This window comes from Humulus lupulus, chromosome 9, assembly GCF_963169125.1.
Source record: "Humulus lupulus chromosome 9, drHumLupu1.1, whole genome shotgun sequence".
NCBI classification, from domain to species: Eukaryota; Viridiplantae; Streptophyta; class Magnoliopsida; order Rosales; family Cannabaceae; genus Humulus; species Humulus lupulus.
In genome coordinates this window covers 128,670,440-128,695,826 of record NC_084801.1, presented here as the reverse complement: position 1 = coordinate 128,695,826, position 25,387 = coordinate 128,670,440, and the positions used below count along the sequence as shown (strand labels likewise).

The 25,387-nt window shown below is 33.7% G+C and overlaps 1 protein-coding gene across 1 annotated transcript; it reads left to right on the top strand.

Annotated features, from left to right (window-relative positions):
* The first annotated feature begins 11,253 nt into the window (after positions 1-11,253).
* LOC133800041 (proteasome subunit alpha type-7-like) lies at positions 11,254-13,996 on the top strand. The gene is made up of 5 exons (XM_062238019.1): positions 11,254-11,471; positions 12,067-12,481; positions 12,899-12,973; positions 13,203-13,264; positions 13,978-13,996. Exons 1-5 carry the CDS (start codon positions 11,305-11,307, stop codon positions 13,994-13,996), a joined length of 738 nt encoding a protein of 245 aa, XP_062094003.1. The 5' UTR covers positions 11,254-11,304.
* Positions 13,997-25,387: the final 11,391 nt, after the last annotated feature.

Sequence of the window (25,387 nt, the reverse complement as noted above, 5' to 3'; positions counted from 1 at the left end):
GAGAACGTTCTGGACCAGTATAACCGTGGGCTCTGATACCACTTGTAACACCCTAAATTCTAGCTATAATTGTAGAAAATAAAGATATTGAAAAATTAACGTAATAAATTGTAAAAAGTGTTGCCTTCTTTATTGATAATTTAAAATTAATATAACCCGAGTTTAAGAAAAATAAATAAAAGACTTTACAATAAAATAAAACTAGGCAACATTAAATCATAAAGTTCATAATTTCCCAAGAAAATAACACGCGGCTATATGGCCCCAACATATTCACACCAGTCTTGCTATTGGGAATCCGCTCGCCACCGATCATCTAAGGTTAACTTATTCTGCAAAAATAAAAGAAAGTAATGAGCTTCTAAGACCAGTAAGGAAAATACACAGCAAATCATACATAAATCAATTATAATCTCATAACGAACAAATACACATGCAATACTAGAATCATAATAGAAATCAAAGTCCAAATCTATCCTATATTACCGTTATACCAAAGATCACACATAGATCTAGATCATAAATTATATCCTGCAATCATAACATTAGTCATAAACACAAAAATGACAAATCAAGACAACCCAAGAAACAAATAAGAGCCAGTTATATAATCATATAATCAAACATATCATAAATTTCACAAGAGTCATAACAAAACTTATTTATACTAATCATACAACATCATAAAACCCTAGGTCATAACATAGCCTAAGTCATAATCATAAATCATAATCTAAATCATAGTTCATAGGTCATAAGTCATAATAATAACCATAGGTCATAGGTCATAAGTCATAATAACATGACAAATATAATAAAAAGATAAGTGCTTATATAGGGGTGGAAATTAACCCCCGGACAAAAGTCTGTCATACAAGTTTGGCAACCAAGCCTACCAGACATCAACGTAGGTCTGTCATACAAGTTTGGCAACTAAGCCTACCGGACATAAGTCCGTCATACATCATTGGACACCTTAGGTCCAGCCACACTTACCCCTTTATTGTACTTGAAATGTTAGGTCATACAAAACATAAACTGGGTCAGAAACTAATCTACCTAATTTTCCTTACCTTGAGTGTGGTGCACAGAAACTACACTTGAGTCCTTTATATGCTAATCCTGCTTAAAACCCTATGTCATAAACATAATACCATTATTAAAACATAAACTAATAGATCTAAAACTCAAACACAACCAAAACTTAACTATACCTCAACCTTGATCTTGAAGAAAAACCCTAGATCCTTAAATGCTTGCTTGCAGGGTTTTGACAATAAGAAAGATAGTCGTGGTTGTGTGGCCTCTTTGGGTACTAGGGTCAAAGATTTGAAGAGGTGATGGTGATGATGATTTCAACCATAGGGTTTGTGTTTTGATGGTGGTGCACGACAACAATAGGGAGAGTGTGTATGTGTGTGTGTGTGTTTGTGAGGGTCTCAAGAAGAGCAAGAATGAATGAAAAAATGAGAAGGAATAAGCTCTATTTATAGGATCTCAAAAATTATAATTTCATTCTAACTATAATCCAAATCCAAATCTAAATAAAATAGAATCCTAACTCCTATAGAAAATATCTCTACATTATCTTATTAATATGTTATCAAATAATTGAAGAATAATCTAACATCAAACTACCTGGGAAAAATATCCCAACCCCTAACTACCTAAATCTTGTAACTCTGGACTCACCTATAGTAAAATAAAGTTGTAGAAGTCTGATTTTGACAACCTTTATACCGTTAGAAAGCTAATTAAATTATCTACAACTTTTTAGAAATACTATTGTTCGAAAATCATAACATAACTATGTCAAAAACAAGTCCGAAGTTACAGTACCCTAAAGTTACGAAAACTCAATTTAATTATCTAAATAACAACCTAATCCACAAATATCCTAACTAACCATAAAATATCAAACTCTAGGCTGATTTTTAATTTACTAAGCCCAAATTCTTATTTGACTTTAGGGCTTTATATAGACTCAATCCATAACAATTCTTAATAATACCATAATTAATTTATTCTTACACAATCACCCATTTTCCACAAACAAGGCTACTAATATCATAAATCTATACTATACTATAATAATCATAACCACTAAATACTATAATCATAACCACTAAATATTTCAAAAATTAAACCTTATGCTATCACCACAACTCAAGTTAAATCTATTCTATAAAATAAAGACAACCTATAGTCACATAAATAAAGAGGTCAAAGAGAAAGGTAACATTGGTTACTACAATTAGTATCATTAATGTTTACTAAAGAACATTATAAGGAATGGACACGATTGTGCAAATCATTGATGTAAGACAAGGAATTAGATAGAAGATGTTTCAAATCATGAATGAGTTCAAGGTTCGAGGGTTGCGAAGAAGGACCGCTTCCTGAAGACATGACCACGACAAGGTAAGAATTGGGGAATGCTTGAAAGATGTGATTTAAGACTAATACGAGGTCCTATTTATAGATAAAAAATTTAATAACAAGGACATCTAGCAAACTATAACATGGCCAGACACTCAGCAACAAGTGCTATCAAGAACAATCTTTGCATGTGTAAAAAATACTATGAGCATTTTCACACATGCAAGGGGGCTAATGTTGAAGCCTAAAATAATAGACATGGTTAAAAGGGGAATTGTGCAACAATGTGAATGCCCATGATACTTAGCCTTTATTACAAGAATTCCATGGAGGAAACTTTAGGAAGCAAACTAGCTCTGGAAAATAACACATGTTGCATTTTAGCCTTCTCTGGCAAGCAGCCCTTGCCTATAAAAGGAGGGTCAAGGGAAGCAACGAGGGAAAATAAAAAAAAGATTTACGATTATCAACAGTGTGCTTTTTCTTACTAATCAGATAAATTGGCTTCTCTCAACCTAGCTACGTTTTCTCAAGCAAACTTGGTTGATCATCATAACATACACCACACTTTCTCACCCTAAAATATGTAGATGCATATAGCTAACCTTGCATCATATATCAATATATTTCTAACCATGCCTAATCCAACATGCTACAAAATTACTACAAACTCACTATATTCAGCAATAATACATATCCTAAGATACAAAAAATAATTTATACCACAAATCTCTCTAATCTCTTTACACGATAGAGATGATAAACTATGCTTTTTTGTTGTAATCTTTTATTAATAAGAAGAAGACAGCCCTTGCCAGCGTGTGGATGTAGGCAATAATCGAATATATTGTTGAGCCACGTAAATTTGTGTGTCGTTTTATTTTATTTTATTTTATTTCGTGGCTCTAAACATATGATAATTAGTAATTTATTAAATTGGTTATATTATTATTAAATGTTCAGCTAGAACCCTGAACAATAATTACACTATATTTCCGCTAAAAGTAATATATAACCCATTTAAAAAATAATAATTATATTATATCCCATAAAAAAATACTATTACTGCTAAGTACAAGTGTTAAATTAATAATCATATTCAAACACTCTGAAGTTGAGCGTGGTCTATTGAAACGTAACAATGCTTTTTTTTTTCTTAAATGTATTTATTTTTCAATTGGTGGTCTATATGCCATTAGGCCTTTTCTTGGCGTATCATAAAAACTCCAAAAGTATAATTGTGAGGGTATTCTATCGCGTAATTATTATTTTATGTACTGTTGAAATAATATTGATTATATGTATTATTATAAATTGTGAAAAACATGCAAGTCACGTGACTAATGAGATGGCAAAAGATATTGATTTGTTTATATGAGGAATGCCAAAACGCACGTTTCGCTAAACGATGAAGCGAACAACAAGTCATCCATGATAAAGAACAAAGGTAGGGGCTATGGCCTCTACGAAGAGGCGAACGGTATGATCGGTTCAGAAGGAGTCGGTAATGAATAGCGAGAAAAAGAATTCAGAGCGGACACATAGACCAATGGAGATAAGTTATTTCTAATCCTTCTCTTTGCTCCTTAGCTATAAATAAATGACTTTTATGGTAGATAGGGGACTTTTTTTGGTCTGTGCTATACCGTTACTCTATCAAAATATAGAAAGGGAACTGATTTAAGCATCATAGAGTTTTATTACAGGTACCCACCATAAGTTCTTACTAAAGATTGATCACGGAAGGAGCTTATCCCAAAAGTTGATTTAGTCAACAAGGAACTAAAGACGGAGTAGAGTAAAGACGAGAAAAGATTCGCATCTAGATTTTCCATTTTGGGAAACTCATAGTGTTTGGGAAAATCGACTTGAACAATAATATAGCAATTTACTATTCCATTAGATAGTTTACAATACAATGTTAGACAACATAATTAATAAAACTACTTTAGCTAATTAGTTATTTTCCAAAAACCTTATATTTTTGTACTGTTATATTAGCTATTCTTCTTTAACCAATCCTTGTAATAGTTGGTTATTAACCCTGTAATAGCTACTTTATTAAAAATAAAGAGTTTTTACTTATTCATTTTTCTTAACTAGTACCATATTCTTAGGTTTTCTTTCTTTTCTTCTACTTTCATGACATTTCATTTTTCTTCGATTTGTGGTTTCCATTCTTCACCATGGATTTTTTCCAATTCTTTATCAACCACAAATTCACTCATTCTCTCAAATTTTAATATTCTCACTCGTTTACCCCTTCAGCAATGATGGACCCAAAATGGGTACGTTTTAAATATTTATAACTTGCAGGCGCACGAATCGTATTTGGAGTACAGTGTTCATGTAAGCACGAGGTCGAACCCAAAGGAATTGACTAAAATAAAAAAGAAATTATTTTAAATCAAAATTAAATAAATTCTAACCTAGCTCCAAATATTGATAAGATTTAATGTCAAGAAAATAAAATAAAATAAAAGATTGAAAATAAAGCTATTTAAGAGAAGAAAAATAAACCAATTATGATTTGTAAATAAGTTGTAAAAGAAAAATTATTAAGATACTAGAATTCACAAAATGTAAGTTTAATAATATTTATTAGTATATTGAATTCACAAGTTTTAGTGATAGTTAAAATAATTCAAACTATCTTTTTCCAAATAGATTTATAATTTAAGCACAAATTATTTCGAAAAAGATAGGGTTTTTCTTCACTTTTCAAAAAAAATATAATTTCAAAGTATTTAATGTGAATAATCTAATGAAACAACAAAAAATCAAATAATATTATTTATAAGACAAAAAATGATACTTTTGTTCTAAGCATTGGATGTGTACAATTTAATGACACTTCTTACACAAAGAATATTATGTTTTGCAAAATGAAGAACAAAGTGTAATATTATCTAACAATCCAAAATACAAGATATTAAAGATGAAAAACATATATGAAAAAGAAAAATCCATAAACTTTGTTGCATTACAAAGGAAATCAACATACAACAATAAATACTATCTAGTTACAAGTTGTTTCATCATGATCTTAATAATCTTATGAAAAAGAATAGAATCACATAACTAGACTCCAAAATATATTACAAAAGAAATACATACTTGGCACAAAATGGTCTTCCAAAAGGAAGATAGAAAATGTAGAGAGAAAGTGTAGAAAAGATGATAGTAACCCAAAAATTAAGCACCCAAAAATGGTCTTAAAATTACATAATTATAGCCAAAATGAGAGTATTAAAACAATAAACTTAAATTAATTATATAAAGTAAATATGGCATGTAGAGGAAAATTACAGGGTGTAATGATGATTTTGTGGTGAAATAAGTCAAAAAGTTGGGTAAAAAAGATGGCTTTTTCGGACATTGGGACAAGGGGACAATTGTGTGCTCAAGAAAAAATTACAGGTGGCTGGGTTGGGTGCACATGCGGTTGGGCTGGTAAGGAAGGCAGGCCTGGGAGCTGGGGCAAGCGCATGGGCCGAAGGCTGGAGGCACCTGAAGGCTGAAGGCGGGTTGGGTCGGCTGGGCAATTGAGGCACGGGCCTAGGAGGCAGTTGGACATTGAAGGCAGGCTAGGCCGGCTGGGCAGCTGGGGCACAGGCTTGGGCTCCTGGGCTTCATGTCCTTGAGCTTGGAGGCTTTTCAGAAATGTCATTTTTTTTCTTTGTTTTCCTTGAAAATGTCACTTTATTTTCTTCATTTTTCCTGCTTTTTAAGAGCCCAAAAAAACAACATATTCCCTATAAGAAAAGCAACCTGAAGCTAGCATCCTGTGCCATCCTATAGGTACAGACCTTTTCTTATATACGCAATTTCTTATAGGAGCAAAGTCCTGCCCCTTGAGATCATAAAGGACGATGCGGGGTACAATATTTTCTTTTGACTGGAGGGAAAGCTAGGGAAAAGCATAGATGCGAGAAATGTTCCAACCAGCGGGATCACCATCGAAAGACTTATTACGCCCTTAAAAAGATCTATCCCCCAAAGAAAGATAGTTAGACCTGGGGACTGAAAGCTTATATTATAGAAAGGTTTGTAGAAAGTCTTACAATATCCCATAAAAAAGTAGGGGCTTCAAAAAATAAACATAAATTAAATTAAAACTAAATATTTTCAATAATAAAATATACAACATAAGTTCCATGAAAATACTAATTAAAACTTAATTTACTTTGACATTTAAGCTCAATAATTTTTTTTTACTTTTAATTTAACAACACTAATTTCAAAGGGAAATTTGACTTTTAATGCATTAAGTGGTACTGTATAACAAAATTATACCAAGCTAAAAAAACATCACATTTTTATTCTAGTATTCTTTGGATTCCCAAAAATGCCCCTATCATAAATTTCCCTTTCTTTTTCTCCCATTGTCTTCTCCCTCTCTATCTCTCACATTTTCCCTCTCTATCTCTCAAGCTGTTGTACAAAAAAAAAATAAGGCAGCTTAATCTATACAAATTTTTGAGCTTGAGCAAGTTGTGAATCCTTTTAAGGCAAGGACTTCATTTTGGATTTCGGATAAAAATCGTATGGGTAAGTATATATTTGTTATATGTACTGAGGAAACTTTTTTATCAACATTGCTTTTGCTATTTCGAATAGATTTGTGTATGCCTTCATGTTTTATTGTAATTTTTCACTGTCAAAATGGATTTTCATTCCTTTCTTGGTTTTCTCTGGGTTTTTTGTCTGCCTTGATAGGACTCGATGGTCCTCGATAAATCCATCATATGTTTATATTATTGTCTACCTTGATATGCCTCGATGAGACCCGATGGTCATCGTTGGACCTCGATAAAACCCTCATATCATGGGGGAAAATGGCTACCTCGATAAAAACCTCAGACTTTAGGAACAATGGGTACCTCGATGAGACTCGATGGACCTCGATAGAGGCATAGAACTTAATTTATGTAGTGTATTCCTTGATGGGACTCAATTGGACTCGATGGGACTCGATGGGCCTCGAAGGGTTGACCTCGATAGTTTGACCTCGATATGAATCGATTTTTTGCTGTTTGATGTTATAGTTTTAATTTTTGACCTATTTTTTTTTGTTTCTTTGATATAGATTCGTCAGTTTCCATATTTGTTGCATTCAATGGTGTTTGGGAATTGGAAAATAAGGATTGGATTTTCAGGGATGCTGAAAATCAAGTTCTACCTTTGGAGAAGGGTGTGACGTATGAGCAACTGCTTGACATTATGTACGATGAGCTTGAAGTGGATAAATGTGTGCATGACTTGAAAATTGAGGTCCCATACACATTCCTATCACAATCCATCAAACCTACAGTTATAAAAAATGATAGGCATGTGCATGCATTCATTGGGTTAGCATCGAAATCTGTAGAGAAGCTGATTCCTCTATGTGTGACATTGATTAAGAAGGGAGGTATAAGAAATGCATTGGTCTCTCCCAGCGTTAATAAAGAAGTTCAATTTGAAGAGAACATTTCTCCTCCATGTCATGGTTTCAAAGGAACTCAAAGTGAGGTTGTAACATTTGTTCCCGAGACAAATTCAGACGTCATAGTCCATGATGATATCCCAGTTAGAGATCCACCATATTTGCATGACATGACAGAGTACGATCCCTATGGCTATGATCCTTATGTCAATGACGATCTTGTTGCTGATGCAACAAAACTTGGTGGGCTAGATATTAGGGCAGATTTTTCAACACAGAGTTCAAATGTTATGGTAGTTGAGAAGCGTAGAATAAAAGATCGGCAAACACCTGGTGTAACGACCCAAAATTACTAATAAGGCTTAAGGGCCTTGATTAGTGTGTTGGGAGGGCACAATTGGAAGTTATGTGAATTAATGGTGAAAATGCATGATTATATGCTTATATGATTATTTGGATAAATGTGATGCATGACTATGTGTATTAGTATGCATGCAGGCCCTAATTAGGTTATAAGGGTAAATTCGTAATTTTGGCCCGTTGAGGGCATAAATGTAAATATTTGTGATAAAATGTTGAGACCACATTATTATGTGGATATATTTGTAGCTTGTGACTCGAGGCGATCCTAGTGAGCGGTTTGGCGGAAAAGTCACGGCGGGGATTTATAACCGGCTCGTGGGAGTCTGGGGGTATTTCTGGGAATTTGAGAAGCATATTGGAGATTATTTTATATTGAGGAATATAATTGGTGATTAGTTAGGTGTCGGGATGTAAGTGGTAAATATTAGAAACACTCGAGGAGTTAGCGGGAATTGGGAACAAATGACCAAAATGCCCTTGGAGGGATTAAGGGCTTAGATTTAATGGGAGGGTAATATGGTCATTTGGTCTAATAAGAGGATAAGTCATACTCAGCCTTTATGGACTTAGTGGAATGTGTAGAGTGAAATAGAATCTGAAAGAAACAGAAGGAGGGAAGAAAGAAAGAAAAACAGAATACTTAACCTCTTCCTTTTGCTCTCATTTGGTTCCCACTTGCATCACCATCTCTTGAGGAATTTTAGAGCTTTAACTCAGGAAAGCTTAGGCTGAAGCTTGGGGTTAGGATCTTTGGTGAAGCTAAAGGTTTAGCAGGAGTTAGTCACACAATTGAGGTAAGATTCAAGGTTTTCCTCAATTTCTGGTTTTGGTGTTGAAATGGATTTCTGAGCTGAGTTTTAATGGGAATTCTAGGGAATTAAGGCTGAGGTTTTGAAGAGTGAAAGCTAAGGAGGTGTGGAGGATAGCCTAAGGTCAAATTTCCCCAATGAAGGTAAGAAACTTTGGACTTGGTCACTTGAATTCTGGACTGTTATGGTTTCTGTTGAGTTTTTGAGCTTCAAGCTCAAACATGGTGGTTTCTTTATTTTGGGGTGCATGTGGTTGAGTTTTGTGTGTTTGGGTCATATGGGGTGAGTTATACATGTTGGTAGGCTTGTTTTGATGTTTGATTGAAGTTTGGAAGGATTTGTAGAGGTATGGCTCGGAGAAAATCGAAGGAAGAAAAAACAGGGTTTGGCTGTGCTGTGACTAGCACTGTAGCGCTAGCCTTTGGGTGCTACATCGCTAGGCCTAGTTGTCTGGGAGTTTTTTTTGGCTATGCTTGTAGTGCTATAGCGCCCTCTTTGTAGCGCTGTAGCGCTACCTTGTTTCCAGAAGAGAATTTTATGTTATCTCTTAGGGTTTTTGCCCAGGGGCTCGGGGTTTGATTCCACCACCCCATTTGGTGGAATTAGGGCTTCCCGAGGGCTCGGGATTGGTCCCGAGGCTAGGTTTTGGAACTGAATTTTGGTATGGTTCTAATTTGTGGTTGTGACTAGGTGTATGCTAGGGCTTGGACAGGATTGTGCTTGAGAGTTGACTTCATTGAACAAAGCTAGTGGAATCAAAGGTAAGAAAACTGCACCCGGTTATGTGATTGTATTGGGACTAAGAGCTCCCTATATCTGTATGATGTCATAGATGGTATTATTCCATGGGACATGTGATAAATGGCCTAAGAGTGCCGAAATCAATATTTGCGCACAGGGCGCGGCTCGGCCACTGGTAGCTGAGGACATCTTGATATTCACTGAGCTCAGTTTAAGCGGACCGGAGTCAGTGGGATAAATAGGGGTGCGACCTAAGGGCGTCGACGTTGGTTATTATATGTGAATTGGCTATTAATGTGAGTTGATGAGCTTAGTATGCTGAATGCATGGTTATGTGAATGGGTTGGATTGTTGAGTATATGGTTATACTGTACGAGTTATCTGATTGTTTGATTGCTGATTATGCGGAATGCTTGATTGTGTGAATGTTATGGATTGTTGAGTATATAGCTATGCTTTATGGGTTGTTTAGTTGTTGATTTGTGAATTGATTGCTTAATGGCTATGCTCTGTTATATGGTTTCTTGCTGGGCCTTGGCTCACGGGTGCTACGTGGTGCAGGTAAAGACAAGGGCAATGTGGACCAATCCTGAGTTGGAGAGCTTTGGGCTGAATGTACATAGTCAGCTGATTGGCTGCCACGACCGAGGAGTGGTACAGGACGGGAAAAGCCTAAATGTCTGTTTTTCCCTTAGAGTGGCTAGTAGCTGTAGTTTTAACCTGAAATTTTGTAAACTGTCTTTTAAACGTTATTATTTTTGGGATCCCATGTAAAAGAATGTTTGAATATATGAAATGTAACTTTTGTGACCGAAATCTTTTAACCCTAGTTCAACTATAGTCTCAATAACACGTTTCTAACTAAATGACTTGATTAGCAAGTCTTGCACCTTTATAAACACACAGTGTAGCGGTCTTGGCTATCCAGGGTGTTACACCTGGGAGCAGCAGTAGTCGTCTAGGTCCAAGTAGAACCGATGATAGTTTTAGATGGAGTTGTCCATTGGACTTAGGTAAAGATCGTAGAACATGGAGTAACCCCATGTTCACTAAAGAGGATATAAAGGCCTCACATCAACATCATTCCTCAACCAGCAAAGCTTCAGGAGAATTGCACCTTGGCAAGTTCTTTCAGAATAAGCTTGAATTGAAAACCAAAGCATCCATATTTGCGATGAAGAATAATTTTGAGTTTATGGTGAAGAAATCTGGGACTGATGTGTGGTACATTACCTGTAAGGATCCTGACACTACAACAAATTTGACTAAATATTACAGTAGAATATAACACAATTTTAAAAGCGTTATTCTTGATTAGCCAAAAAAGTAAATAATTTTAATACTGGCGCCAAATGATTTTTTTTTGTTAAAACATCCCGCTTTAATTTTTCCCCCACTATTAACTCACATTTTCATTCTCTAAAATCATAAAACAAAAGAAAATCCTCTCCTGAAATGGGTTCTCTCTCTACCCTAACGCCTCACGCCTCTCCCCTTCACTCGGTCTCTCTCTCTCTCTCTATCCCTTCTCTCTCTCTCTCTCTCGCAGGGCCGAAGGATGAATGGAAGGGTACAGGGGCTTCTATGTCTCAGCGATGGGCTTCGGGCAGGGACTATTTGCCTTCCCTTCGTGTTCTTTCTCAGTCTCAGCGATGGAATGGTATCTCTCTCTCTACTTGCAATTACAGAGACGATGTGTGGGATTTGAGCACGCGATGGGGCTTAAAAAAAAGTCCACTGCTAAACTTCAGGTTCTCTTTCTCTTTCCAAACTGAGTTTTATTTTGGTATTTTCTCGTTTTTTTTTTATTTGAGTGGAGTGAGGTTTTGAACTTGAACTAGGGTTTTATGTTTAGATGTTTGTAAAGTCTGATGAGGCCGAAACGGTTTGCATTTTATGGGGGTTTGGGTTGATCTAGCTTTTGTGAAATTATGATTTTAGGGGTTTTATTTGGAGTAAGAAAGAAAGGAAATGTAGTGTTTTTTTTTAAATGTACTTTTGCTGGAAATTGAAATTCATTGGGTTTAATTTGATCTTGGAATTGGCTCTTTTTTGCATAATCTTACTGAACTTTGATACTCAATTAAGCCCAACAGGTGTATGAATTTATGTTTAGTTTTTGGGGATAGAGGAAATAGAGAGAGATTTAGCTATATCCCTTACCCCATGAGGCAAGAGCCTTGAAATTTGGATTATTTTAGATTGTGTAGTTTTATAAGAAATGGAGATTGAACTAGTTAGAGTCTATGTTAAATAAGAACTGGGAGTTGGCAATGCTCATGTGTTGGAATCATTGTATGTTGATGAACAGAAGATTATCTTCTCTTATTGGTTGTTTTTGTGTAGAACGGTGAGGAAGATTGTGAATTTGGATGATCACATTGCATTGGCCTGTGCTGGGCTCAAAGCTGATGCTCGTGCCTTGATAAACAAGGTGAGAATTGAATGTCAAAGCCACCAACTTACGGTTGAGGATCCAGTAACTGTTGAGTATATTACTCGCTACATTGCTGGTCTTCAACAGAAGTATACACAAAGTGGTGGTGTTAGACCGTTTGGGCTTTCAACTTTGATTATTGGCTTTGACCCATACACAGGTGCACCGGCACTATATCAGATAGATCCTTTTGGGACATTTTCAGCCTGGAAAGAAAATGCCACTGAAAGAAACTCTAACTCATTACGTGAGTTTCTTGAGAAAAACTACAAGGAGACAGCTGGGCAAGAAACCGTCAAGCTCGCCATTCGTGCTTTGCTTGAGGTAAGTAATAGCTGACGATGCATATTTAATATAGTTTCTTAAAATAAATGAATCATTAGAAATGATGATTATGTAACTCACCTTTATGTTTTAAAAATTACAAGAACTTCATCTTAAAACTAAATCCACCTCTAAGTTAAAATATGTTCAAAAATTAGAGTAAGCTAATCTCAACAGTACGGCTGTCTTCACCTTTCTGTGTCCTCACTGTAAGGTTGTCCCAAAGCTTCCCTTATCCATTCTGTGGAAAAGTACTTTAATTTTCATATATAAGGCAATCCGTTTATGCGAGTATGTGATTTAGTAAAAGCATTGTAGTATCTGCGTTTTTTCATGTGGGTGGGCAGGATATGTTTTTATCAAGGTAAATAATTTATTTTTATCACATGGCATCTAATGTGAACATATTGCTTTCAGGGGAATCAGCAACGAAGAGAAAGTACATCTGAGGCAAAAATTGGTATCCCATTTAAGAGAAGAAAACTATCAAGTGTTTGTTTCCCTTACTTCTTTATTTTACAAATGGAACATGGTCTCTTTCTCTCTCTCTAAATATATGTATATAAATATATCTATCTCATCATATATCGTTCAAGATTCATCATCCTAGCCCTAGTCCTAACTCTTCATATGAGATTTTCTTTTATATATTTATTTTAGAGGTGACATTATTTTAGTGAAAGAATCCACTTTTACTATGCTCTTTATATGTCTGATACAGACAACTCTCATGTTGGCTATGCTCATCTCAAAAATTGCTCGAATTGATTATCCAGTAGAATGGTGAGTTTTTTTTTCTCCCTTCTAGGTCTGTTATTGGTTTTCTTCTTGTAACTGTGATGTTTGTTGAAACTATGCTGTTTCAATAAAAATGTTTCAATAAAAATGCCTGCTTTCATAAAGACTAAGATATATAATTTTATGATATGTATTTGTAGTTTTCTCTCCTATTCCCATTTAATAGGGTAGACTGGTTGGGTCACACAATGTCGCGTAGAGTTTGCAGCTTTCTATATAAGAAAATTTAATTTACTTCTCTGCAATTTCGTTCTGAGTTTGTGATGCCCAAGATTTGTTAGGATTTTTATGGTTAATTGAATGGACATGATTTGTCTAAGAATTTTGAGCTGATGAGAAATCACTGCAACAATTTTGACTATATGTAACAGTAAAAAAATTACATAAATGAAGAAGCACTACAACAATATTGGGTTATGCTTTGTGATCCGTATTTATTTTGCAGATGATTCTCATAGCACTGCCGATTGTTGATCTGCTCTTGGGATTTTTTATCAGTATTTATATGCGTTTTGTGGTTCTATGCAACCACTTTTGGTTTAATGGTATTGGTTTGCCACTATTGTTTTGATAAAGCCTTTGACAAGTTCTATGGCATGTACAATGCAACTTGGTATGATATGGATATGTTGTTATTATCTTCATAATTGATAAACATTTTCACTTCATAATTGACATAAATCCAAACTGTATTACAGGAAAGGTTATGGGTTGTAGATATTGATACAATGTGGATTATAGATATACATATATGTTATGTAATGCTGTTTATTTAGGTTGTAATTTTTACTTTGAATTAGATATATTAATATGATTTAAGCATTATTCTGATGAGATTTCAGTTGACATTGTTTATGCTATGTTTTGTTACTCCATTGTTTATCCTAATTCCTATAAATATTTATATTTTTGTACAAATATGGCAATCTTTATTTCTTCCATTATCTTTGGAAAAATAAAAATATCTCTTAAATGATGAAATCTCTGATTATTTGAGCATGTAATCTTTAGCAAGAGCTTCTCTTTACCATGAAATCATCTGATCAAGAATATAATGCACTTTTAATGGCTTGAATTCAAACTTTCTTGACTATGTAGTATAATTGGATCGTATATGATGTATGTGATTATGAAGTGGCTGTAATTACTAGAAATCAAGTATATTCTAGTTCTATATGCATTAAGGATTGTAGTTTTGTTAAATTTGTTTTCTTTATTGTTGGAATGCAATTCTCTTTTTCTTTCCTTCCCTTCTTTATAACAATGCCGTTTAATGTGAGTATAATTATCATTCTCCTTTCTTTCCTACATAAACCTATCCTCATAAATTTATATTAATGGTATTAGTAAATTAATCATTGCCTTTTGGCCCAAACATTGTGAAGGAACCATGAAATTGCTAAAACAGTAAATTTGGCCACAAACTTGATAAATATTATATATATGCAGTAAGATTATGTATATTTAGAGAGGCCATCCATGTATTTGTTCTATCTATACTCTAGAATGTCATTCATTAATAGAAGAAGAAAAAGGGTATAAACGTCATAGATGATGTACTATAGTTGAGTATATCTATATTATATAATGGTGAGTAGTGGGTTTGATGATTTTTCTGAATTTTAAATTAGAAAGAATGTTTGATGATTAAAACTTCACTAAAATATGTCAAAAACCAATGTTAATTCTTATGTTTGATTACTCAATGAATAAATATAATATTTGAAATGAAACATGTTTCAATCCACTCTTACTGTCAAATTTGTTGTATGCATTGTAGAGTGTAGTTTTTGAGTTTGAATAATGGATTGGTTATATACATGCATTTTCAATCCTTTTTGGAGTATGGCTTCTGCCTTTTATCTACTCAAATAAAGTAATGTGTTTTTCTACTTAAAATTGCAGTCACTTTTATATAGAGTTAGTAGCACGTTGAAATCTGAATACTTAAATTACTTTTATGGACAATGATAATAGATTCGATGAGATTATTGGAATGGATCGTGTTATGGTGTCACATATAAGCTATCTATGACAGTTGTAAATTTTCCATCTATTAAATTTAAGGAGATTATGGCAACTAACATGGTTCGACTTATTTTTGTTTGTGATTAGTTCTGTATAAAATTCTTCTCAAGATTGTATATAAGTTTGAAAGAGAATCACTTAATTCTTGATACTATGGTCTTATAGTTACTTTTTTTTTTTAATTATTATTATGCATGTTCACTTCTTTCAGCATAACCCCATTAAATTCTTGGTGACACATTTACGTCTACATTTGAAAGAGAAACTTAACATAGTTGGTTATGAATATCTTAATTAACATACCTACTCTCATTTTATTTTGGTGTATCTTCATTGTTTTTTTTCTTCAGATATTTGATTTTGGACTAGCAAACTGGTTGATATCTCAATAGACTAATCATTCATTTGTTCCTATAGATGCAACTTTATGCATGGTTTCTTTGCCAATACTTCTATAAAAACAATGTAGTATTAATCTCCAGACTATTTTTTTTCATTTCTTAACATGTATACCATGCCCTATTGTTGCTGTTGCCTATTAAAAAATGTTGTGTTGCTGCTTGTAAATAAGCAAATTAGGTATAGTTCATAACCAGATGGAGCACCATGCCCTGTTGCTTTTATTGTACGTAATGCTTTATTTATTTTCTTATATTATTTATATAATAAACTTTTGTTTTACAAATAACATTATTATATATAGTATATGTAACATTATTATCGTATATGATGTATTATTAACTGGTTTTTGTAGGCATTGTTAAAGAAAGGTGCAAAGTATTCAAAATATCAGTGCTCTTGCTGATCACTTTTCATGCCAGCTACTTCTGAAGTTACCCAACAAACTGTCGAGCATGCTTTTTTGGTAAAAAAAAAAAACTGTGAATGTATCTTTCATTTCATATGAGCATGCTTTTTTGGTAAAAAAAAACTGTGAATGTTTAGACATATACCTGTCCCTCTCATATTAGTGATGCTTTTAATTTGTCTCATTCTTGGTTGATGAATACTTAATTCTTACTTTTGGCACTTTTTATTAATAACTTAGTCAACTATATATATATTTTTTACATTGATGGGCTCCTTGAAGATCCTTTGCTGGGACTATATTCTTTGTTTTATAGATGATTCATAGTTAATTTTGTTAATCGCTATAAAAAGGTGTACTATAGGTTTATTGCATTCAGTAAGAAGAACATAATGCAAGAGTGCATTTCTTGAACTACTCTTAGATTCTACCAATGCTATTAGAGCAGAATGGAAGATTTTATTTGTGTAGATATTTCTGCTTGGTCTCTTGTTGGCAGACTGAGTTTAATGTAATTTAATTATTAATGGGCTTATTCTCTCCATACATAATCTTTTTTTTTGCTAGATACATCAAAATTGTAAGTAGAGAAGGATTGGAAATATCTCAGCCAGCATTAGATCCAAATTTGACAGAGATACATCATAGAATTACTATTCTTTGCTAGAGCAAAGAAGTTTCACAGGTTGATAGACATGTTTATTATATCTGTCATTAAAATTTTCTAACTAGCATGCGAGCCTTGTAGAAACTTTTTATATACTTGTAGTGGTACCCACTTATTTGTCCTTTTCATAGGTTGATAGACATGTTTATTTGATCTTTAGCTTGGGAATTTTTCTCAGTTTCCATTAGGGGCTTATAGTGTCCTTTTCATTTCCGATCAAACTTTTCAGCAAGTTCCTCAAATTTTAGTGTTGTTGTGTTTGATTTGTTGTACTTGCATCCTGAAGATAACAATTTGTACTCTCCCCCATCTTTCTCCCTCTCTATGTATGTACTCTGTTAGTTTATTATTATCTTTAAGTTGAAGCATTAATTATTTAAATTTTGTTGTAGCTAAGCAAATGGACTCACAACAAAGACAAGTGCACAAAGGATGATGAATTGAAGGATGGAGCAAGTTTCATGCATGGTTTACTTTTGTGTATCTTGTAATGTTTCTGTTTTTTATTTTTTGAAGTAAAAAATGTTCAAGATTATAAAACTTTATTATGTTATGCTTTCAAACTTAAAGTTAGAAGTAAGATCTCATGAAGCAGACACATTCATGATTTGAATTAGTTATTGTTTAATGTAATACTTACGTTTTATCAATCTATTGAGAATTACATTTTATGATTAATTTTGATTATTTTTTATCAAAATACAATAATGAAAATATTTTAATTAAAAAAAAACCTTATAAGTATACTTATCAAAATAAAATTTAAAATATATTATCCACACTAAAGTAACAAAATTTTATTACTAGACTTTTAATATGTTATGATTTAGAAACATATTATAAGTGTAACAAATCATTATGATTTATATAATATAACAAATTAAAAATGCTATCAAAATAATCAAATGTAACAGTTGAAAAGTGTTATGCAAAATGTATAAGATTAAACGTCAAATTTATAATCAAATACTCTAACTAAATGTTATTATTTGAATATTATAGCAACTAAAAATGTGTTATTGAATAGTTTAAGATAACATCGAACATAACATTCAAATACTGTTATAGAAAAGACAAGACTTTTAATAACAAGGGCTATGTTAGCATTTTCAGAAGCGTTATCAATACTCCCAGTTAGCAGTTTTTAAGTGTTATGAATACTGTTTTTTCTTGTAGTGTGATTGTGGTTGGAGATTGAGGGGTAAGAAAAAAATGCGATCTGAAATGTTCGAGATTACTGTATACAATGAAGTACACACTTGCTCACAAGAACTTCGAGATAAGGACCACCGGCAAGCATCACCGTGGGTTGTTGGGCAACTAATCAAGAGGAAATTTGCTACCGATGGTAGTCGGTACATGGCAAAAAACATAAGGGAGGACATGAAGCACCATTTTGGGGTCGAAATGAGTTATGAGAAGGCGTGGAGCTGCAGAGAAAAGGCTCTTATGTATGTCAGAGGGACACCTGAGGAATCATACTCCAAGTTACCTGGATACCTGTGTCAGTTGGAGCATAAGAACCTAGGTATAATTACTGATTTTGTAGCAGAAGATGGTAGTTTCTTGTATTGCTTCTTTTCCCTCGGTGTTTCTAGGCGTGGTTTCCAGTACTGTCATCCTGTAATTTGTGTGGATGGCACATTCTTGAATAATAAGTATGGTGGCCACATCCTCTGTGCTATTGCGTTGGATGCAAACAACCAGTTGTTTCCAATTGCGTTTGCATTGGTGGATAGTGAGAACCATAACTCTTGGACTTATTTCATGAGAAAATTGAAGGAAGCCACAGGGGACGTTCAGAACCTTGCTTTTGTATCGGACAGGCATAAAAGCATTAATCATGCTTTGGAGCTTGTGATCCCAGATGCCTATCACAGTGCATGTTACCATCACATATGTATGAATGTGGTGGCAAAATTCAAAACTGACCACTGTCAAGACATCATGGGGTGTGCAGCGTACGCATTTCGAAGAACAAAATTTCACAAGTTCTTTGACAAGATTAAGGTAATCGATCCACCCATTGCTCAATATCTTGAGGGAATTGGTTTTGAAAGGTAGAGTAGTGCTTATTTTCCTGGTAACCGATACAATATCATGACGAGTAACTACGCCAAAAGCTTTAACAATAAAACCAAGGAGGGAGGGAGCTTTCCAGTCGCTACTTTTCTTGAATTCATAAGATTCACTCTTCAATCTTGGTTTGCAGATAGACGTGAAATAGCTGCAAAAGAAACAACTGTGTTATCACCTGAGATGGAAAATGATTTGAAGCAAATAGGTGATAAAGCAATTTTCCTGGATGTCCAAGTCCTTGGTCATCATGAATTTCTTATGGTCGATGGTAATAGTGATGGTGAGGTGAACTTGGCCACAAAATCATGCTCTTGTTGCATGTTCCAAACCATTGGGATACCATGTGTACATGCTTTTGCTGCAGCCAGAAAAAGAAGCATAAACATTTACTCATTGTGTTCCCCTTACTATAGAATCGAGGCATTGAGGGACACTTATAAAGACACTATACACCCTGTTGGCAACGAGGATGAATGGGTAATCCTTGATCACATCAGAGATACAGTTGTCGGCGTCCCCATTGAGAAAACCCCTGTAGGAAGGCCCAGGAAGCAGAAAGTTGGTAGGCGAAAGACAAACCACTATGCTTCACACGGGGAAAAGATCGTCAAGCCACGTAAGTGTAGCAGATGTGGTGGTAGTGGGTACAATAGGAAGTCATGTAAGGCGAGGATTTAAAAATTTGTGTTATGTAATTATTCAATTGATTTTGCTGCATTTATTATATTCAGTACTTCTTCTAATACTTTGTTGGTTTTGATCTAAATATATGCATTTATTATTATGACTCTATCGAGGCCTATCGAGGCAGATTTGGTTAGTATTATTTTTTATCTATCGATGTAGTTCTTTTGTCCCATCGAGTTTTGTCGAGGTAGACACATTATGTGAATTTAGTAGTTTTTTATTTAATAACTTTTTCAAAAAATAATGTTTGATAAAAAAACAATATATAAAACTAATTATATGCTATACTATACAAGAGGTGTATCAAGAAAATGTAAAGAGCATCACGGGGACAAATTCTGATAGAATAGGTCCACACACCACTTGGTCCTGAAATGCTGGATGTTCTCATCGATAACGATATCGAGTGGTAGCCTGGCAACCAAATGCTCGATATGTTTGATGGCAAACATACCACAATTACCACTGCATATAATCAATTTTGGTCAATAGAAGATAAAAATAACTTTAATATTCAGATTTCAAAATACACTAATTAAATAGGGGAATACCTTGTCTTAGTCTGAGGACACTCCTCATGAGGAATACGAAAATATGAAAAAGGCTTTACGTTATGCTCAGGATATGTACGGAGGTCGTTATGGCCGTCAAACATGCCAGAACACCACAACAACGAAGGCAACAATAAGCACCAAGGCTTGATTACTTCCTCCAACAGAGTCAGACTAAGCACACTATGGTTGGAATCATAAATGTTGATGCACCATGTTGGAATGGAGACTTCAATGGCGATCCATTGTCCGACTTTCTCGACGTGCCAGGCAAAATATACTTCACTCATATTTTGCATGGATACGAGGATATGATTATCATCGCCCTTCAACATTTTCAGTACATCGTCGTCCCATGTATACTTAGTGCCGGTCTCTCTGAAATGACTCCAACGATCTAGGGACACTTGGGGGAAGGTGGTGTTCATGATCGCAGCATCCTGTCAAAATGCAGCATGATAACAGTGGCGTCAGCGGCGTAGCATGTGCAAAGCGGCATCAATATGCCGAAAAAACATGAAAATTTGTTAGTACCATCAATATATTTTAAGATTGAATAGAAAACATAAATGTAATTTACATACGGAATCTCAAAGCCAAGTCTGGATTGTGTGCAACTGCAAGAACCATTCCACACCGTGCGTCCAAGTATGGACGTTCCGTTCTATCTTGTTGTCGATGTTGGGGTTTTATGCTCTAATTAAAACCCAAATTCTTTGTAATCTCATTTTATTATCATTAAAAGAATAAAAATATTTTTTTGACCTGGTCAATCACTTTGCTCACATTTTTTATTTTCATGATTATTTGTTTAATATAAACTTTTATTAAATCCCGAGCATATAACCAATCTTATTTATGGTGAAGTAATCACAGTGGAATATAAATATGATTATATGTTCAAAATAAGTTAGTCTTAAGATTAGTCAGTGCACATGATTTACACTGACATGCCAATCTACGATATGATCTACTTACACATTGTAGTGTTATGTTCTTTCCAGAACATTAGCAAAGTAGATAAGATCGGATGTATTTGTTACATCGGACAAGACCGATATTGACAGTTGATAAGATAAGTAAACATACCATTATTATATATTCTAGTCATATCATATAGTTGACCATAGATCAATTCAATCCCAATTCTGAGTGGTTAGTATTCTAACTGATTGTATTATTTGAGTTCTTTGACTTGTTCGTTACCAGCTTACCTTACGGACTAGCCCATACTTATATCTTGGGAACTCGGTAGTATAATTGAGTGGGAGTGTTCATCATAGATATGAACATCTATAGCTTCTAATGAAGAAGTGAAACGATGGTTTCCTTTTAGTTTGGTTCAAGGTGTTAAATGATAGAGATCTCATTTCAGTAATTAATATTAGTTTACTGAAATATCATTTACAAGGAACTAAGTGTTTTAACGATAAAATACAATGAGGAGGTAAAACAGTATTTTAGTCCCATTTCATTGTAGACCATCTATAGAGGATTGAGTGATAATTATAGTTGTAACAATGGATAATTAATAGCGTATCTATATTTGTTATAGATGGTTCTATGGATTTAAGAGTGCAATTCCGAGTCTTTAGTGGAATCACGAGGAATTAATAAGTTAGTAAATTTATTTGTTAGATTTATGATAACTTATTGGAGCTTGATTTCATAGGCCCATGGTCCCCATTGTACCTTGGATAAAATCATCTAGATAGTCTCAATTAATTGATTTAATTATCAATTAGAATTATCAAAGTTGACCAGGTAAATTTTGGATAGTTTCAGAGAGTTATGTATTTTTTAATAGAGAAAATAGGGTAGATTTATTAATTAAGATAAATTGGTATCTAAATTAATAAATAAATTTAAATCAAGGTTCAAATTATAAATAATTAATTTGATAAAGGATTTAAATAATTATTTAATTAATTAAATCAATAGAAAATAATACACGCCTTGATTTTAAGTCCAATGGGCTTATAATCAAATGGGAAATTTCACGGGCCTAAAGCCCATGATAATTTCAATCTAGGGCTTCAAATTGGCTATTATTTTATTAATTTTTTAATTAAATTAAATGGCCTAATTGAGTCTATAAAAGGAGTGCTTAGAGAGAAGTCAAAACAGACGATAGATAAGTTTAATCACTGGTTTTCTGATAGTTTTAGATTCTCTCTAAACACAAGTCCTTTTCTAAGCCTCTTTATTATTTTCTCTTCTTCTCTCTGTATCTATCTCATCTGTTGAGAATTGCCCACTCTAGCCTAGGTGATTCTAAGGATACATTGGAAGACTCTGAAGAAATCAGAAGAACGGTTTAGTTTCTTGATAATACTCTGCGATAGAAAGGATACAAGAGTTAGGGAAACTGAAGGAATGACTCTTTCATCCCGCTGCGTATACTGTAAGTATTCTTATATTTGCTTCTTCTTGAATTCAATTTTAGAAACATGTTCTAGGTTATCTCATATTAATTTGTTTAATATTAGATCTACATGAAAATAAATAAAGATCATATATAAAGTTTCCCAACAACTGGTATCAGAGCCTTTGGTAAGCTTTATTTTCATGCATTAACATGTTAAAAATTGAATTATTTGATGTGTTTGGATAATTGGATGATTTTCATGTTTTTATGTAGCATATTGATTTTATGTCATTCTTAGTAATTTTTAGGTTATTTTGTTGTGTTTTCCATGCTATTAATTTTTATATAGGATTTATTTTGTGTAAAACATGTTAAAAATCAATTAGAAAAAAAAATTTGAAAAAAATTTGCACTGGCTGCCATGCGCGCGCAAGCGCAGCCGTGCGTCCAGCCCATCCATTTTTTTTTTGAAAATTAAAGAAAAATGAAATTTGTGAAAATAAATTATTTATAATAAAAGCCAAAAATATTAGATTTTTTTTGTATTTAAAATTGTTTTTTTAAATAAGATATTTTTATTAGTTGAAATTTAAATAATTAGATATTTTCTACAAAGATTCAAATTCAAATTTAAAAATACACTAACAACTTAATTTTAAATCTTTTAATATATTAAAATATTAGAATTATGATATTAGATATTTAAGATATTTTCATTTAAATTCTTGATTTTTTTAATTAAATCTTTATTTGAAATTATAAATATCTTTTTATTCTATAGTTTTTAATATTTAAATTATTTAAAATTTGAATATTGTTAGTTAGATATTTTTATGGATATTTGAATTTGATTAACTATTTTGAGATATGTTGACTGCGTTTTTAGCCAACGACGTGAGAACGTCAATAACGACAAGCCTTCAAGAGAAATAAAAACGACAACAGACGGTATATACAAGAAAAGTAAATAACACAAGAGATTTTTATAGTGGTTCAGCCCCGATTGTCGGTAATAGCCTAATCCACTTAGAGTTGTAATTTATTGATCCGTACTCAAGATCAGATGGACTAAGCCAACTGAGTTTCTTCAGTACCAATTGCAAAAATACAAGAATTCTCTCTTATTTCAGCACTTTCTCTCTCTAGAATACACAGACCCAATTTTCTCTCTCTAGAAAGAAGAAGCAGAAGAAGACCCCTCTCTCATCCCATAAGCTCTCTATTTACAGGCCTGGGATCCTCAACTGATATCCCCTTATGATAGGGATATTTTATTATATTTATTACATTTAAACATTCAAAATTCGAAATGTAACAAACCCCCCATTTGTGGGAAGAATGAGAAATTCCCGCGTATGTTGTTGAAGCTGTCTCTGGGAATCTTGACTTAGTCTCCTCTAGCTAGTTGATCCACCTCCTACTGACCACTCATGCAAGTGTTGGTCGGACGTGCATGGTGGTAGGACATGCATGGTGGTAGGACATGTTTTCGTGGGTTGAACGTGCATGGTGGTAGGACATGCACTTCTCTCCTCTAACATGGCACTCTACTATAGCATGCCATGTTCCTCCTTGAACCAATCTCCTTGGCTTCTCCTCGGACCAAGGTGGTCCGAGGCAACCTCCTTGGCACCTCACCTTGGACAACATTGAGGCAACCTCCTTAGCACCTCACCTTGGACAACATTGAGGCAACCTCCTCCATAACATCTCACCTTGGACAAGATCAAGGAATTCTCCTTTAGCATCTCCCAAACATGTCCGATCGAACATTGTATAGGCTCTCCTTATCAAAATCTAAGTCTCCTTCCTCTTGCATGAGACTCCTCCTCCTTAGCTACTTACCTTGGACACGTTCGAGCCAACACTTAGGAAACCTTGGGAGGCTTGCCTCCTACACACCCTTGGGGTCTCTTAGGACCACATCCTCCTTGGGGTCTCCTAAGACCACTCCCTTGGGGTCTCCTAGGACCACATCCTCCTTGGGGTCTCCTAGGACCACTCCCCTTAACTCTCCTAGAATGCATTCTCCTTAGCCTCCTAGGATGCATTCTCCAATTTTTGGGTATAACAAGATATTTTAGGATTGTTATAACAATTAATATATATTTTTTTAATGTTTAAAATATTAGCTATAGTTGTAACAACACAAGATATTTTTGAAAAATAGTTAAGATATTGATTTTCAAATTTAAATTTGTTAAAATTTGAAAAATATCATTTTTTTCTAGCCAATTAATAAAATATTTTTTTTTATAAATGGGATTTAAATTAACTTTGGTTTATTGTTCATAAATCCTATTTAAATTAAATTAATATATTTTTTTCAAATTAACGTAAACAAAGTTGATTTTTGATAAATGAAATTTAAATTACTATTGTTAATTTTTGATAAATTTCATTTAAATTGACTTATTTTTGTAAAAATTTAATTAATTTGAATTTTTTCGATGAATTCTAGATAATTAATTATGGTATTTTTGCAAATGAAATAAATTGTGATATTTTTGCATAAATTCATAGAATTGCTCATATATTAACATGATTAGGCCCATCCAATTATAACATGTCTGTTTGCACTATATGTGGTATTTTTGCAATTGGGCTTAGATGCGTATAGTTGCCCATATGTTTGTTAGATATATGGTATTTTTCCAAATAAAATATTCATAAAATGATAGGTTTTATTTGGGCCCATTAGAAAAGTAAAGTTTAAATTCCTCTCTTGTGGGTGATTCCACTTGTGAAGGCCCATTTGTTTTGCATGACTATAGTGGGTCTAATCAATTAATAACAATTAATAAAATGAATGTTTAAATTCTTGTCTTTTGGACCTTGTATGGAAGATAGGGGGCCTTTGTAGTGGGAACGACATACTGGACCCAGCCCTCATCCATACAAGCCCAATTGTTAAGGTTCA

What these genes read in the sequence shown, in the direction of transcription:
- LOC133800041 (XM_062238019.1), top strand. Translation starts at nt 11,305, where the DNA reads ATGTCTCAGCGATGGGCTTCGGGCAGGGACTATTTGCCTTCCCTTCGT. An exon ending in CCATTCGTGCTTTGCTTGAG is followed by an intron (nt 12,482 to 12,898) that starts GTAAGTAATAGC and finishes TATTGCTTTCAG; the next exon opens with GGGAATCAGCAACGAAGAGA. An exon ending in AGAGAAGAAAACTATCAAGT is followed by an intron (nt 12,974 to 13,202) that starts GTTTGTTTCCCT and finishes TGTCTGATACAG; the next exon opens with ACAACTCTCATGTTGGCTAT.